At 48.6% G+C, this 14,722-nt stretch overlaps 1 protein-coding gene across 1 annotated transcript in view; it reads right to left on the bottom strand.

The window, feature by feature from the left end:
- The window catches only part of PSTPIP2 (proline-serine-threonine phosphatase interacting protein 2), a 177,303-nt gene extending 163,182 nt beyond the window's left edge, over nucleotides 1-14,121 (bottom strand). The window contains exon 1 of the mRNA XM_088476514.1: nucleotides 14,027-14,121. Within this exon, the coding sequence (XP_088332640.1) occupies nucleotides 14,027-14,059 (33 nt within the window). The 5' untranslated portion in view covers nucleotides 14,060-14,121. The remainder of the gene's footprint in view (nucleotides 1-14,026) is intronic.
- Nucleotides 14,122-14,722: the final 601 nt, after the last annotated feature.

The following is a 14,722-nucleotide window of genomic DNA, read 5'->3' as shown; positions in this document are numbered from 1 at the left end:
GTCAAGGGCCTAGCTAAGGTACAGTAGGTGCGGAGAGTGTGGCTGCTACAGTGCCCAGGCCGCCTCTGGGGTCCGACCCTCTACCTGAACTGAGTTACACTGCCATCTCCTGGGCCCCGGCTTTTCTATTCTCACCAGAGTGCTGCTGCAGGGCTCAGAGCTGATCCAAGCTACAGCCATCTCTAGCTGCTGCCTGCATGCATTGTGATGTCACAGTGCAGGTCACAGCCTTATATAAAGGTTTCCCAGCTACTGGCAGCCATTTTGTAGCTACAGCCATCTCTAGCTGCGGCCTGCATGCATTGTGATGTCACAGTGCAGGTCACAGCCCTATATAAAGGTTTCCCAGCTACTGGCAGCCATTTTGTAGCTACAGCCATCTCTAGCTGCTGCCTGCATGCATTGTGATGTCACAGTGCAGGTCACAGCCTTATATAAAGGCTTCCCAGCTACTGGCAGCCATTTTGTAGCTACAGGCATCTCTAGCTGCGGCCTGCATGCATTGTGATGTCACAGTGCAGGTCACAGCCCTATATAAAGGTTTCCCAGCTACTGGCAGCCATTTTGTAGCTACAGCCATCTCTAGCTGCTGCCTGTATGTATTGTGATGTCACAGTGCAGGTCACAGCCCTATATAAAGGATGCCCAGCTACTGGCAGCCATTTTGTGGTGACATTTTGCCCTACACTGATACACTGAGTAGTTCCTGCTTTATTTAGGCGACTTTGGATAACGACTACTGATGTGAACTTTGGATTATAACTTCCAATAAGAACAGCAACATCTTCAGAAAAAGAATCTGAATAACATCTTCAGGTAAGGACTTTATAACAAATTTTGGTCTGTCATCCTTACCCCCCTCCATTTTATCTACAGTTTTTAATTTAGAAACAATGGATAAATCAAATTGTTCATCTGATATGACGCTGCATGACTTAAGATGGATACACACTTGTCCAAAGTCCAGACCAGACTGTTGACACAATCCTACTGGAGACTAACTGATTTATTAGTGAATCATAGCCTTATTATGGGCCCCATTTACAAACGAAGAGAAATACCAGCGGCAATTTTCGTTTAGTATCACTGTGATACAAATGTAAATTCCACTGGTATTTAGTAATACTTACCCCTCCGGCGAGGTCCTCTGCTGGGCTGCTGGCAGCCTAACGCTGCCAGCGACGGGGCTCCAGGGTCATGCGCATGCGCGACGGTCCATCTGCGCATGTGCATGACAGGGAGACCCGGCAGTGACTGGAAGGCTCCGTTGAAGCCGGAAAGTCACCGCCGGGTCTCCATTGCCGGCAATGGGGCCCGCATCGCTCTCGCCATCTTTTAGATGGCGAGAGCGATGCTGTGCATAAGATTACCGCTGTTTACTAAATACAGCAAGATGGTATAACCCCTTTAGCGAGCGCTAAAGGGGTTATATTTCACTTGTAAATGGGGCCCTATATACCATGTTACAGTATATCATAAACAATTAGGATTAGGGAGACTATATAGTCTGTCAGACTCTCATTGGCCGGCGGCTGTGTGTTAATCATTGTAGTGCTGACCGAACTCCGTCCGGTCAGCGCTACACATGCGGTGCAGCCTGTGTCACAGAGACACAGACTGCCCGTGGCCCATGGCGCTGCGGCACGGGGGGCACATGCCACCCTGCCCAGCCCGCCACTGCCTCAGCAGCACGTGCTCTGGGGGCTGCCTCCAGTGTAAGTGCACCCTCAGCAGTGAGTGCCCAGGATGCTAACCGCTGTGTAGGTACCCCCTCAGCAGCCCTGTAATACAATGCAATTAAAGATGCTGCAGCCCCCACAGACAACAGATGGGAAAGCACCCCGCAGCACCCCCAGACAGCAGCCCCCCCCTCATGTGCATGCACACCCCAGAATTCCACCGAGGCACTCAACCAGCAGCAGGATATGCTTGGTGCCCACTGCTGGCTAACCCATACCCGGTAATGAATGAGAAGATGGTCTCCAGGGATCTGCAGGCGGGGGAGGGTGACCCCTGCCGCAGTGCCCAGGAGGGCCAGCAGCAGCCGCCAAACCCAGCTTCAACAGAACAGATCCACAGACAGACAGATTGTGTGTGTGTGTGTGTGTGTGTGTGTGTGTGTGACCCCGGGTTTGAGACGCTGCCTGTGCCGCTCACCTGACATCTCTTCTTTCCAGCACCTGACACCACCAGCGGAGAAGCCAAGGGAGGGTGAGTAGTGGATCAGAAAGGTGAGGGCTGATCTGTGAAGTACAGCCATAGGTGGCTAGTCCCTGGGGAGGGGTCGAACACCATGAACAAATCATGTCAGCTTCAGCCATTAATATGCCAGGGCAGACTCCCGTTGGGTGTCACATATTTAAAAAAAAAAAAAAAAAAAAAGCAATTAAAAAATAAATTATTTTCTGTGGCCCATAAACAGTCTGGCCCACCGGGAAAACTCCCGGGTGAGGTCTATGGCCAATCCGCCCGTGGCTACATGCAAAAGCAGCCAGTATTTAACCTGCATGCAAAATACAGTACATTTGCTGCATTGTTTTTTACAGGCACAAGGGTACTGGCTGTTATGTTGTTGTTGTTGTTGTTTTACTCCCTTCTCAGAATCAGGGCCTGTGTCCCAGTTATGGAAAACAGACAATTTTCAGCTATGCACTGAGCTACCTACTTTGGAATCCATCACCAATAAGACAAAAATTTCCAGCCATCTATGTCAGCTGGAATCGGTATGATTTACCGCCGGTCCCCTGGCCGGCGGTTCAAATCCCGACAGCGGCAGCCGACAAGGATGAAAATCCCGATCGTCCCCAGGTAAGTATTCCTTAACCTAATTCTACCCCCTAACCCTCCCTTAGGGGTGCCTAACCTTCCCCCCCAGTGCCTAACCCTAAGTCCCCCCCCGGGGGTGCCTAACCTTATCTCTCCCTCCCCCTAGCCTCCCGTGGGGGTGCCTAACCCTAAATCCCCCCCGGGGGTGCCTAACCTTAACTCCCCCTCCCCCTAGCCTAACCTTAACCTCCCGGGGGGGTGCCTAACCCTAAATCCCCCCGGGAGCCCTAGACCTAACCCTTCCAACGAGGCTGTCCGCGCTCGGCATCACTTCGATCGGGATGCCGGGCGCCGGTAAAGTGACAGACATCTAGATATAGACGCCTGTCATTTAACTCTTGCCAGGATTAAGCAGTCGGGAAGCCGGCCTGTCGGGATTAGGTCCGCCGGCTTCCCGACTGCATACCTGCAAACGTGACTCCTGAAATACTGTATATTACACAGCTGCAGCATGAAAAAAAATAATGCTATAACTGGATATTTTCACACGCGTGGGATTTAGTGCTCAGAGGTGTTTGTGGCCTGGATTATGACAAGTTCTATGCAGAAATGAGTAGAGCCTCTGTGTGTGGCGGATATCTATAATGAACACGGAAGCCGTGGCACACCTCTGTGTAATGAACGCAAGGTCGTGTGACTATAAATATGACCCAACAGTGCGGTTTCTTTTATTAAAGCATAAAAGCCGTTTTTCCTTTATTATAACTCTTTTTAGCATTTTCCTTGGAGCTCTCGCCCACAGCTGTCATCTAAATGCCGCTCTTTTCACGGATATGGAGCTTGGAAAAGGGATCACTGATCCCTATGACCCGTATAGATGAGCAGTAAACTATTTTAAAAGGCATCTTGTGAAACCTGTAAAAAGTTTATGAGAAGCAATAACCCAAGTAATAAATAACTTACCTAAAAACGTGCAAACTTTTATTTGTTTGCTATCCTTCTTTGCATGTTGGGTCTGAATCAGATTTGGGACTAGAGTAAGGGGTAAATGTTAAGTAGACTCTGATTGGTTGCGCTGGGCAACATCTCCACTTCTAAAAATTCTCTCTTTAGTAAATATACCGCTAAGATAGAGCAAGTACAGTATCTGAGCACCTTGGTAAAACAATTCTGTACTGCAGGCAGTGGTGTAATTAGGGTCTTTGGCGACCAGGGCAAGAAGAAAAATGGCGCGCCCCCCACCAAAGGACGTGGCCACTAGAAAATATCAACTTGACACGCCACCATTTCTCAGCACTCTGGGAACATTCCTATCCATTCCATATGCACCTTAATGCCCCCCAGTAGTAGTGCCCCTTATGCAATACCCCCAGTAGCCCCTTATGGAATGCCTCTAAGTCATACTTGCCAACTCTCCCTGATTGTCAGGGAGACTTCCAGAAATAGCAGCAATCTCCCTGTCTCCCTGAAGAGTCTAACAATCTGCCTGATTGCACCTTACCCCCATTATGATACTGTTATATATATAAAAAAACTACAGAAATATGTACATTGAAATGGGATCATTAGTATAATTTCCCTGCATTGGTAATAAGGCACAATGGCCCTCATTCAGAGCCGCTCGTTAGCGGCAGTACGCTCGTTCCAAGCGATGTTTGCACATCTGCGCATGCGTACGCTTTTTAGTACGCATGCGCGAACCAGTCAGTGCGGCCAAAAATCCTTTGTACGCTATATAGCGAGTGCCTGCTATTTTGAGTGACAGAATGAGGCGTATGTGGGTGGTAACAGGGGAAGGTGCTTGAAAATGGGGAGTGGAGATCCGAACGCAGGCGTGCTTAAAGGTCAAAACGGGCGTTTTATGGGTGTGTATATTTAAAACAGCAGCGTCATTGACCACGTTACTGGGTTATTTTATAGCCAGAACTGCACGCAAATTTGTGGTAGCAAACACCAACCACAAGAATAGCGAGCAGTTCATACGCTGGTCGATGTACTCGATTAATCTAATAAATAGCGGACATGACGTAGGATGCGTGCGGCCAGGGGGCGTTTTTAACAAATAAACGAGCGTATGTTTTGCTCGTTCGTTCAGACTTAGAGGTGTGACCACACTGCAATGTGCGTACGGATCATTTAAATAGCCACCCCTTGATTTTAAACGAACGACCGCAAATAGCGTGCGGCTCTGAATGAGGGCCAATGATCCCTATGGCTACATGTATTTTCTGTAAAAGTATCAGTGTGTTTCTATCATCAAGTTAATCTTACACTTGTATGGCACGCCTCTCAGATGTAGCCGTACACGTCCACTTTACCACCGCGCTGATAGGGGTTGCTTTCACCCCCCCACCCCTGAGAGATTAGATTTGGGAGGGGCGTGTCCAAACCTGAAATCTACATTGCAGTGTAAAACTTAAGCCACCCATTATTTGTTGGGCTGCATGCAGAAGCAGCCAGTATTTACCCCACGTGCAAAAAAAAGTATGCATTTGGTTGGGTACGGGAACCCCTAACCCACCATTCCTGCAGCCTAACCCCAGACCCTAAACCTATAATTCTCAAGCAATACAAACATAATCCCAAAAAAATAAACATTAGTGTAGAATTAAAGACCAAACTGTGCTCATTCGCAATGACACCTCTCTTACCATAGGGATCATCCCCTCTCACCTCCTCTGCTCCATCCCTCCTGAAGCCTCACTCACCTAGACAATTTATCCCTATCACTGGCATCCTCTACACCAGAGGTTCTCAAACTCGGTCCTCAGGACCCCACACAGGTCACATTTCCCAGGTCACCCAGCAGGTGCACAGATGTATTCATTACTCACTGACACATTATAAACGATCCACAGCAGGAGCTAATTATTTCACTTGTGATACTGTGAGGAGACCTGGAAAACATGCACTGTTTGGGGTTGTGAGGACCTGTGCTCTAGAACGTCAGCTCTTGCGAGAAGGGCCCTCTATCCCTCCTACGTGCTATGTAATTGCGTAATCTGCAATTTTAATTATTTATATCTGTGAAGTTGAGTTCTCGTATGTTAATACTCTGCCTGTAAACCCTTGTACTTTGTAATGTTGTTAATGTCTCTCAACTTTGTAATGCGCTGTGGCACTTTATAAATATATAAAATATAATAATAATAATAATAATAATAATAATAATAATAATAATCTATTCATAAGACTCCCTCCCTAGACCCGGCCCTCCTCCCTGCCTTGTTACTTGCTCTTTTTTACTTTATTTTTAACTCAAAATCAGGACAATTGTCTTTCTATTCAACAGGTAGTCAGGGGAGGCATACTCCTGAGATTTGATATAATAATGATTAGAATAATACAAAGAAGATATTTATAACTTATAAACATCTGTGTTTATTGTAATAATTTTTATAGTTAACACTCACCAGCTTTGTGGCGCTCCCTGGGACTGCAGGGAGATGATAGATGAGGCAGCAACAGCTCAGCCTCGCTTCTGTATAGTCAGACACTGGGGTCGATTCAGACCTGGACGCTAAACTGCGCTCTCTCGCAGCTAAAAGGGGCCGGGTATGCAAATTCCACGATCGCATTGTCTGGTGTACGGACGCCCTCTATGTCTTAGACAGCGACGGAAGAGCGAACGCACGTCTAAAAACGCCCACTTTTCTTAACACACGTCATCTCCAGGAAGTGTATAATTAATCAGAACCATAGAGAACCATCGGAGCTGCACGCAGCGCTTGAGGTAGGCCCTACCCCGCCGCAAGCACTGCGATCACTGCAGGCTGAAATACAACCAGGTGACGTGTACAATGACGCCTCCATGCTAATTCCGCACACCCATAAAACGCCGTTTAGACACCCAGACACGCTTGCGTTCTCACCACCACTCCCCCATTCACAAGCACCTTCCCCTGTTACCACCCACAAACGGCGCTATCTGTCACTCAAAGTAGCGTCCAGTCTGTGTACTACGGGCGCACAATTCCCGAGCGCAGTGGGTGACTCGACGCAAATCTCATCCACGTGAGCTTGCAGCTTCCATCTACTAAACTTTCCCAGAATCAGGACGTTCTTCAGCCTAGTACAGTGTTGGCTAACCTTGACACTCCAGCTGTTGTGGAACTATATATCCCAGCATGCCCTGCCACAGTTTTAGCATGCCCTAATAGCAAACCTGTAGCAGTGCATGCTGGGTTATGTAGTTCCATAACAGCTAGAGTGTCAAGGTTAGCCAACACTGGCCTAGTAGCTTTGATGACCTTCTCATCTCTCGCCTTGATTACTAAAACCTTCTCAATATCCTTCCGATTTCCTACATCAGCGCCACCTTCAGTCTGCCCTCAACACTGCAGCCCGCCTAATATTCTTCTCTAGTTGCGATGTCAGCTCCTTCCCATTCACCATCGTTGCTCTCTCCTCTCTCTCTATGGGCCCGATTCAGAGATTTACACAATGCCGATATGTAGGCAGACAGAGCGGTTGTTAATCATTCCACATGCGTGAAAGCCGTACTGCGCACGAGCAATTGGTTTGCGATTACGCACACTCAGGGGATTTACTCACAAAGTGAGTGACAGGTAGTGGGGGGTGGCTGGGCAAACGCAGGCGTGCCTGACCGTTTAAACGCCATTTCATGGCCTGCATAAATTAGCCATCATGATCGACTTTGCAGCATGAGAGCTCTCAGCGTGTCAGGAGAGACGCGGTGTTTGAGGCAGGTAAGACTTACTCAGAAGCTGTGTGGCTGCCCGATCTACGTGGATGATACCGATGTTTACGCTGTTGTGCGTCGTTAAATGGGAACGAGAGGGCAGCAGTGGGCGTCCCTATGCTTGGGTAAGCTTTGCAAGACATTAGCATATTTTCGCAAATTTGCGATTCGTGACAGATCGCCGTTGCGAATGCATTTGCGTAAATCTTTAAATCGGGCCCTATGTGTCCACCCAAAACCCCTCTACTCTCTAAGCTCATGTGAGCAGGTCCGTCTCTCCCATTGTCTCCTCTATGTACTCATCCAACTTATGGATTGTATGTATGTAATTGTGTATATTTGTAGATTTAGGCCCTGATTCAGAGCCGGACGCTCTGACCAGAGCGCTCGCTCTGAATCAGGGCCCACCTCCATTAATATGGAGCGTCCTCCTGGACGCTCGTATAGCTGTGGGTCACCACCCACAGCATATACGAGCGTGCAGGATGATGGACGCGATGGTCTTGACCATCGCAACCATCGACACTGCGAGCAAAAGCCTGCGGTTGGGTTTTTCAACCGCAAGGCTAGGAGTGATTTTGGCTCTATCAGAGCCAAAATCACTCCCACTGACATCACTAGTGATGTCAGTGGGGCCGGCTTCAGACGGTAGGCGTTCCCTTGGGAACGCCTACGTCTGGCAGGCACGCCCACCAAAGGGGGCGTGCTGTCAGTCACCATCGACAGCACGCCCCCTTTGATGAGACACTCCGAGCGAAGGAAAGTCCTTCGCTCGTCGTGTCTCGCGCATGCGCACGACGGAGCTCCCTCCGTCGTGCGCATGCGCAGTGGGGACCATCGGCCCACTTGCGAGCGGACAGCCGCTCGCGAGTGGGTCTGAATGAGGGCCTTAGAAGCTTGACTGTAAGAGTCTAATTACCTTATGTAAATGTTTTGCATGCTTTGTCCCCAGTGTACAGTGGGCCTGATTCAGAGCCGGACGCTCTTTTGAGAGCGCTCGCTCTGACTCAGGGCGTCCCTGTTTTTTTTTTAAAGACCACCCACAGCTTTAGCGAGCGGCCAGGCGATGGTCGCGACCATCGGGGCTTGCGACGAGACCCTTGTGGTAGGGTCTCGTTCCCGCAAGCCCCAGCGAGCTTTCGGCTCTAATAGAGCCGGAAGCTCACCACTGACATCACTCGTGATGTCAGTGGGGCCGCCCCCAAAGGGCAGGCGTTCCTTCGGGAATGCCTCCGTTTGGCCAGCCACCCCCCCTGCCCGCCTCCAAAACGGGGCAAGCTGTCAATCACAATCGACAGCTGCCCCGCTTTGGTGCGAGACCCGTATCGACGGAACGCCCGTCGCTGGCCGGGTCTCGCGTATGCGCACGCCGGAGGCGGCGTGTGCATGCGCAGTGGTGGACCATCTACCCGCTTGTGAGCGCTGTGCGCTCGCGAGCGTGTCTGAGTCAGGCCAAGTGTTACGGAACTCCTGTGTTTTATAAAAAAAAATTTAAAAAAGATAATTGTCCATAAAATTCCCTGTTTTTATAGAGCAAATTATTGGATTCTGCAAAGGGTGCGGTCTATCTGAAAATGAGGTCTTGCAGAGAACCGAGTTACGATTTCTGCATAAATATGTGACATCCCTATGATAAGTTTTAAGTTCTTGAAATCACTGCATACAGCCATCCACAGACAATGTGTGGGCGTTGCAATTGTGCAACTGAGCAAACTCTGGAAACCTAAAGTTTTTTTACACTTCTCTCCTATAGCTAACACTGGGGCCTGATTCAGCTTGGATCGCAACCGCTAATACGCACGCAATGGGACGATTGATGCGTACTGCGCATGCATCGCAGTGCGCAAACTGTTCACTGCGATCGGGATGGCGACTGCAGTGACTACGCAGACCCATCTCAGAGTGATTGACAGGAAGTACCGTATGGGGAGTGGTGACAGGGGGGTGGCCGGCGAAACGCAGGCGTGCCACTGCGTTTGAATGCAGTTGCAGGGGCGTGCATAAATTATCCACTGCGATGCCATACGCAACTTGAGGACTCAAAGCATGTGCTGAAGTTAGCAATTCCTGAGTAAGGTCAGAACTTGTGCAAGTGTGCGTGAGGCTGCGATGGTACTCGATTGTACCGATGGTTTCACAGTCTTGCTAAACATTACGGATGTGTGTAAGGTAAAGTGGGCGTCCTTATGTTGTGCTGCGGTGGCATAGCGGGCGCAATGGATTAGCGTACTACCGCAGTTGAACTACTTGTGTAATCACTATTGCATTCGCAATAGCGATCCTAACTGAATCAGGCCCACTGTCTGCTGATGGGGTTTGCAGGGTCTTTCTAATGGAAAGAGCTATCAGAGTGCTAAGAGGGATCCCTTCAGACCAGTCTGCTCCTTTTTAGCACATGGGTATGCACAGGATGGCCAGGCGCGGGAACACTGCTGGGGCAGAACTCAGCAGCGCCAACTTTCACTACTGTGACCAGCAGGGAAAGTCAACACATACTTACACTCCCGGAATATCCAGGAGACTCTTGAATCTCAGGTGACGCTCCCGTATGCCCAGAAAAGTTAGGCAAGTCACCCGGAGGCCTCCCGCGACTGCCTGCTGCCATCCAAAGCAGCTTGATGACGCGTTTCGCACTCATATGCATCGTCCTGGCCTCGCCCCCTGCATTACAATGGCAGTAATCATGGCATTGTATAGAGGAAGCATGATTAAGTGGTCATGGCATCACGCCCCCTGCAGTGCCATCCTGACGGGGCAACCTAAAAGTCGGCAACTATGCTGAGAAATACAGGTGTTTGTAGTATGTAGTCATGCCAGGAAAACTGCTCATCATATTACTGCCTAACTCCAATGATAAATAGCCCAGAGAGATAGTACCTTATGGCCGTGATATGCTTTTTTTTTTAACATAACTGGCTTACGGGGGAACACCCTCTCAGTCTCAATGACGTCTCTCATTTCCTTGTTGCTGCGTTATCATGAATTACCTGATAGTATTGTAGACTGAGCCCAGCTAAGAGAATAGAGGAAATGTTATCAGGTAAGGCTCTGGGTAAGGCCCTGGCAGAGTGGCAGAGTGGGTCTGTGTACAAGTTCCAAATCACTACAGCAAAGAGTAAATGGATATTTTATGTCTACAGCAAAACCAACCAACTGTTCCAATTTGAGGGCTCTGACCGCCATCTCTGATGCGGGCCATCTATATCGCCGCCATAACAAAAGTCAGGTGACATGTTCTGGCTATCAGCAGTGAATGAATATTAGCAGGCGCGCAACTAACGTGGGCGCAGGGGGTGCGGTTGCTATGGGGCCCGCAGCACCTCCAGGGCCAGCCTCCCCCTGCACCCGGCTCACCTCAGCGGCATTACAAGAAGAGAAGCCGCTAATGATCCGTGCAGCAAACTGCTGTTTAGTCACAGACACACTGCAGCCTGTGACTAGGAAGCAGCTTGATGCACGATCATCAGCGTTTGCGGGACCCCCTCCTCTGATACATCTCTCACGCACAGGAGGCGTGGATCCCCGGACCATGGCCACGCCTGCTCCCAGCTTCGGTGAGGAGAGATGGAGCGGTGCGTCGGGATCAAAAGGTAAGGGGTACAGGGGCTGAGGGGCGGGATGTGGGGGGGAGGACGAGGGGGCATAGCTAGACCTACGGAGGCCCTGCGGAAATTTTGCTATGGGATCCCCATACCTCTGGTTACGCCCCTGAATATTAGTAAAGCATGGAGCAGGGGATGTAGCCACCCCCCTCCCCTCTTTTACCACCTAACCCAATTTATGGGGCTGAAATATTGGGATGTATGATTACAGGATGGTATATTACATTTAGGGGTGATTTGAGCTGGGTACACTCTATAAGATGGAACGTACGATATATCGTTGTGGTTCGAAACAATATATTGTGCACATCATATAGAGTGTATGCCCGACCCGCCGTTCCCGATGGTTGTTCATCGCATTGCCCCATCTGCTGTTCAGTACTGTAGAAGGGACGATGAAATGAATTACATGCAGCATGTAATGATATATTGCACCATTGTACGCCAGATCGCGCAGTGTGTATGGCACGCGCAGTGTATCATTACATCGGCCACCGCATTGCTGGGTCGCACTATCGTATGGGGTGTACCCAGCTTTAGTCTTAAAAGACTGCATATAAGGTGCAACCTTAAATACAGCACGTGGATGCGTGGCTGCACAGGTCACATGCTTTGCGGGTGCATAATTCATGCTCTGTATGCTGCATGAGAGCAAAGGCAAAGTGCTGCTCCATTTGCTTGTGAATGTCTTTGCTTGTGGGGGGGGGGGAGGTTGTAACTATCAGCTACACACAGCTCCCCCAAAAAATGTGGTGAAATGAAGCCGTGTTGAATTTCCTGCGAGACGCATAATTACAGCGCACAAATCGCACTTGCGTCCGATTCCAAATTGGTCCCTTGGACCGTAAAGATATAAAGCATTTATTATACACGGCTCTATATAATGCAAAAGAAGTTACAGCTTGCTCCTCTCCATAGTTGCTTCACATCTGACACAGTGCCATGAGACAATCGCCTTCCTGTGGAATGACGCCAGATAAAGCTCGTGTGATGTGAACGGCGACCGCTAGAGCAGGTCCCCGGGGGAAAGAGGAAGCACAGAAGTATCTCATAAGTTTCAAAACCTTAATTCCCTCCGTACATGTGCTCATTCTGCGATAGCGACTATGGCGCATGCAGGACTCTTATCTGAGCCCAGTAACACAAGGTGACTGCACAGATACCTATTACAGGGTATCTTATTACAGACTCCCTCAGCAGAGGAGGGATGTTCTCATTCATGCACCTGATACTAAATAATAACACTTAGGGTCGGATTCACTTAGGTGCAAAATCGGGCGAGTTTATCACCAGCGATAAAATCGAATCGGACGATTTTCGCCCAAAAAACAGGTAGGTGCAGAAAAAAAAAAAATCTAAAAAAGGCGAAAAAGTCAGCACATGCAGGAAACCGCGTCTGTGCCCCAAAAAATGTCTGACGTTCATCGGTAATTATTTTAGAAGTGTACGATTGGCCGTAATAAAAGTATTTTGGGGACGTAAATTGCGTTGGTTGGCGGGAATTTGCGTACATGAAAACATTTAAAGAAATTATAGAAAGCTGGGTTTTTTTTCTGAAAATGACTGTTTTGCGTAAATTGGGGGTACGTTAAAATGGGTTGTAGTATATTTTCGTGTCGTAAAACGCACTTTTATAAACCATAAAAAAACGCCTGCTGCAACTACGTGCAATGTTTAAAGCACACGACGCATCCATATAGCCCCGAAACACCAGACCCATGTTTCATTTAATTTTTTTTTCTTTTTCACTCAAAGGTAATTTATCATTGGGGGGAGGGCGTGTCCAAGGAATGGGTATGAAATACCGCCGGCTGATTCCCGGCAGCGGCAGCCCGACGTCAGCAGAGATCCCGGCAGCGGAAGCCCGACAGCGCTGGAAATCCCAATCATGGATAGGTGAGTATCTACTAACCTAACCTAACCCCCCTAACCCTCCTTAGGGGTGCCTAACCCTAACCTCCCCCCTCTAAGTGCCTAACCCTAACCACCACCTTCCCCGCTGCCTACACCTAAGTCCCCCGGGGGGTGCCTAACACTAACCCTCCCTCCCCCTAGCCTAACCCTAACCCTCCCAGGGGGGTGCCTAACCCTAAGTCCCCCCCGGGAGCCCTAAACATAACCCTCCCCCCCACGGCTGTCCGCTTGCGGTGCCCGGCATCACTACGATCGGGATGCCGGTCTCCCGGCGTCGGGGAAATGCCGGGCGTCTACATCTAGACGCCCGGCATTTCACCCTTGCCGGGATATGACAGTCGGGAAGCCGGCTGCCGGTATTTAGGCAGTCGGCTTCCTGATTGCAAACCGTGTCCAAAGGGTTCGGAAAGAAATCCCCACATAGGGATTTTACATTTTTTTTTACCCACCTGATCTGAGATGGTGAAAACTTTTTGCCTGTTTTGCACTGTCCGATTATCGCAGGTGTGAAAATTTTCCTTAAAATCGTCCGATTTCGCACCTACTTGAATGCGGCCTTGTGGGGTATATTTATAAAAGTGAGAGTTTTTAGAAGTGGAGATGTTGCCCATAGCAACCAATCAGCTTCTAGCTATTATCTTTTAGAAAGTACTAGATAAATGCTAAGTAGAAGCTGATTGGTTGCTATGGGCAACATCTCCACTGCTTTAAACCCTGCACTTTAGTAAATATACCCCTAAAAGACTGGACAGGTGGCTTACAGTCACACACGCCTACAGGGGAACCTAGTTATTATATAGAAACTCACGTGAGGGCCATCCTCAGGTGTCACCATCTAGGACAGGCGTGGGCAAACACGTTTCTCTCTCTAGTCTAGAGGTTGTTGAACTACAAATCCCAGTATCACCTGCCAGACTCTACTGAGCGATAGCTGGTGAGCTACAGGTGAACAGTAACACTACTGAAGGTATAAAATTATATTTTGTATTATTTGTATAAAACTATAAACTGACACAGCTTACAACTCTATAGAGTCACTCACCCAAAAGTTGTCCTTAAAGAAGTCCCCCTTCATGGTAACTCCAACTCGGTCAGACAGTGGGAACAGCTGCAAACTTGAGTTTGCTGGAGACTAAATTAGACATTGCCAAGTATAATGTAATAATTTGTTCCACAAATGTCCTTCCCTCTTTGTTAGGCCCTGCCCCATTTTTGCCTGAGAGACTCAACCAGTTCAAAGTACTGAAAAAAAATAACTCTACTACATACATCAAATGCTCAAGGGAAAAAAATAACACATGTCTCTCTGGTGACCTCTTCTGGTCAGTTTTACAATGACAAGATGAGAATAAAGTAAAATGTATACATATCTTTATAAGCTATTATACGTGTAATGAGTAAATCAGGTCAATTCATTATTTTCCCAAAAATGTAAAAACTGCTAGACGCTTGATGAGTAGCTCTTGATGGACTGGTGCCGTTTCCTCCAGCTCAGCTGCGGGTTTGGCAGATGGTATTTTATAATCGCAGCTGCTACAGTGTTCTACACGCGGTGGCCAAATGCCGACAGTGGGCAGAATTTTTTTTTTAGGGCCACAGACAATATCTCTTATGAGATTCTGAACCACCAAGTTTATTGTGTGTGCAAAGCACGGTGCATTTTGGAATGCGCAAACTGCGCACGCGCAACAAAGTCTACTAAATTTTGCTGTCACATTCCTGAATTTTTCCAACTGCT

The sequence above is a fragment of the Taudactylus pleione genome, unplaced genomic scaffold (assembly GCF_031769625.1).
Source record: "Taudactylus pleione unplaced genomic scaffold, aTauple2 ptg000189l, whole genome shotgun sequence".
Taxonomy (NCBI): Eukaryota; Metazoa; Chordata; class Amphibia; order Anura; family Myobatrachidae; genus Taudactylus; species Taudactylus pleione.
This window is presented reverse-complemented; position numbering and strand designations above follow the sequence as displayed.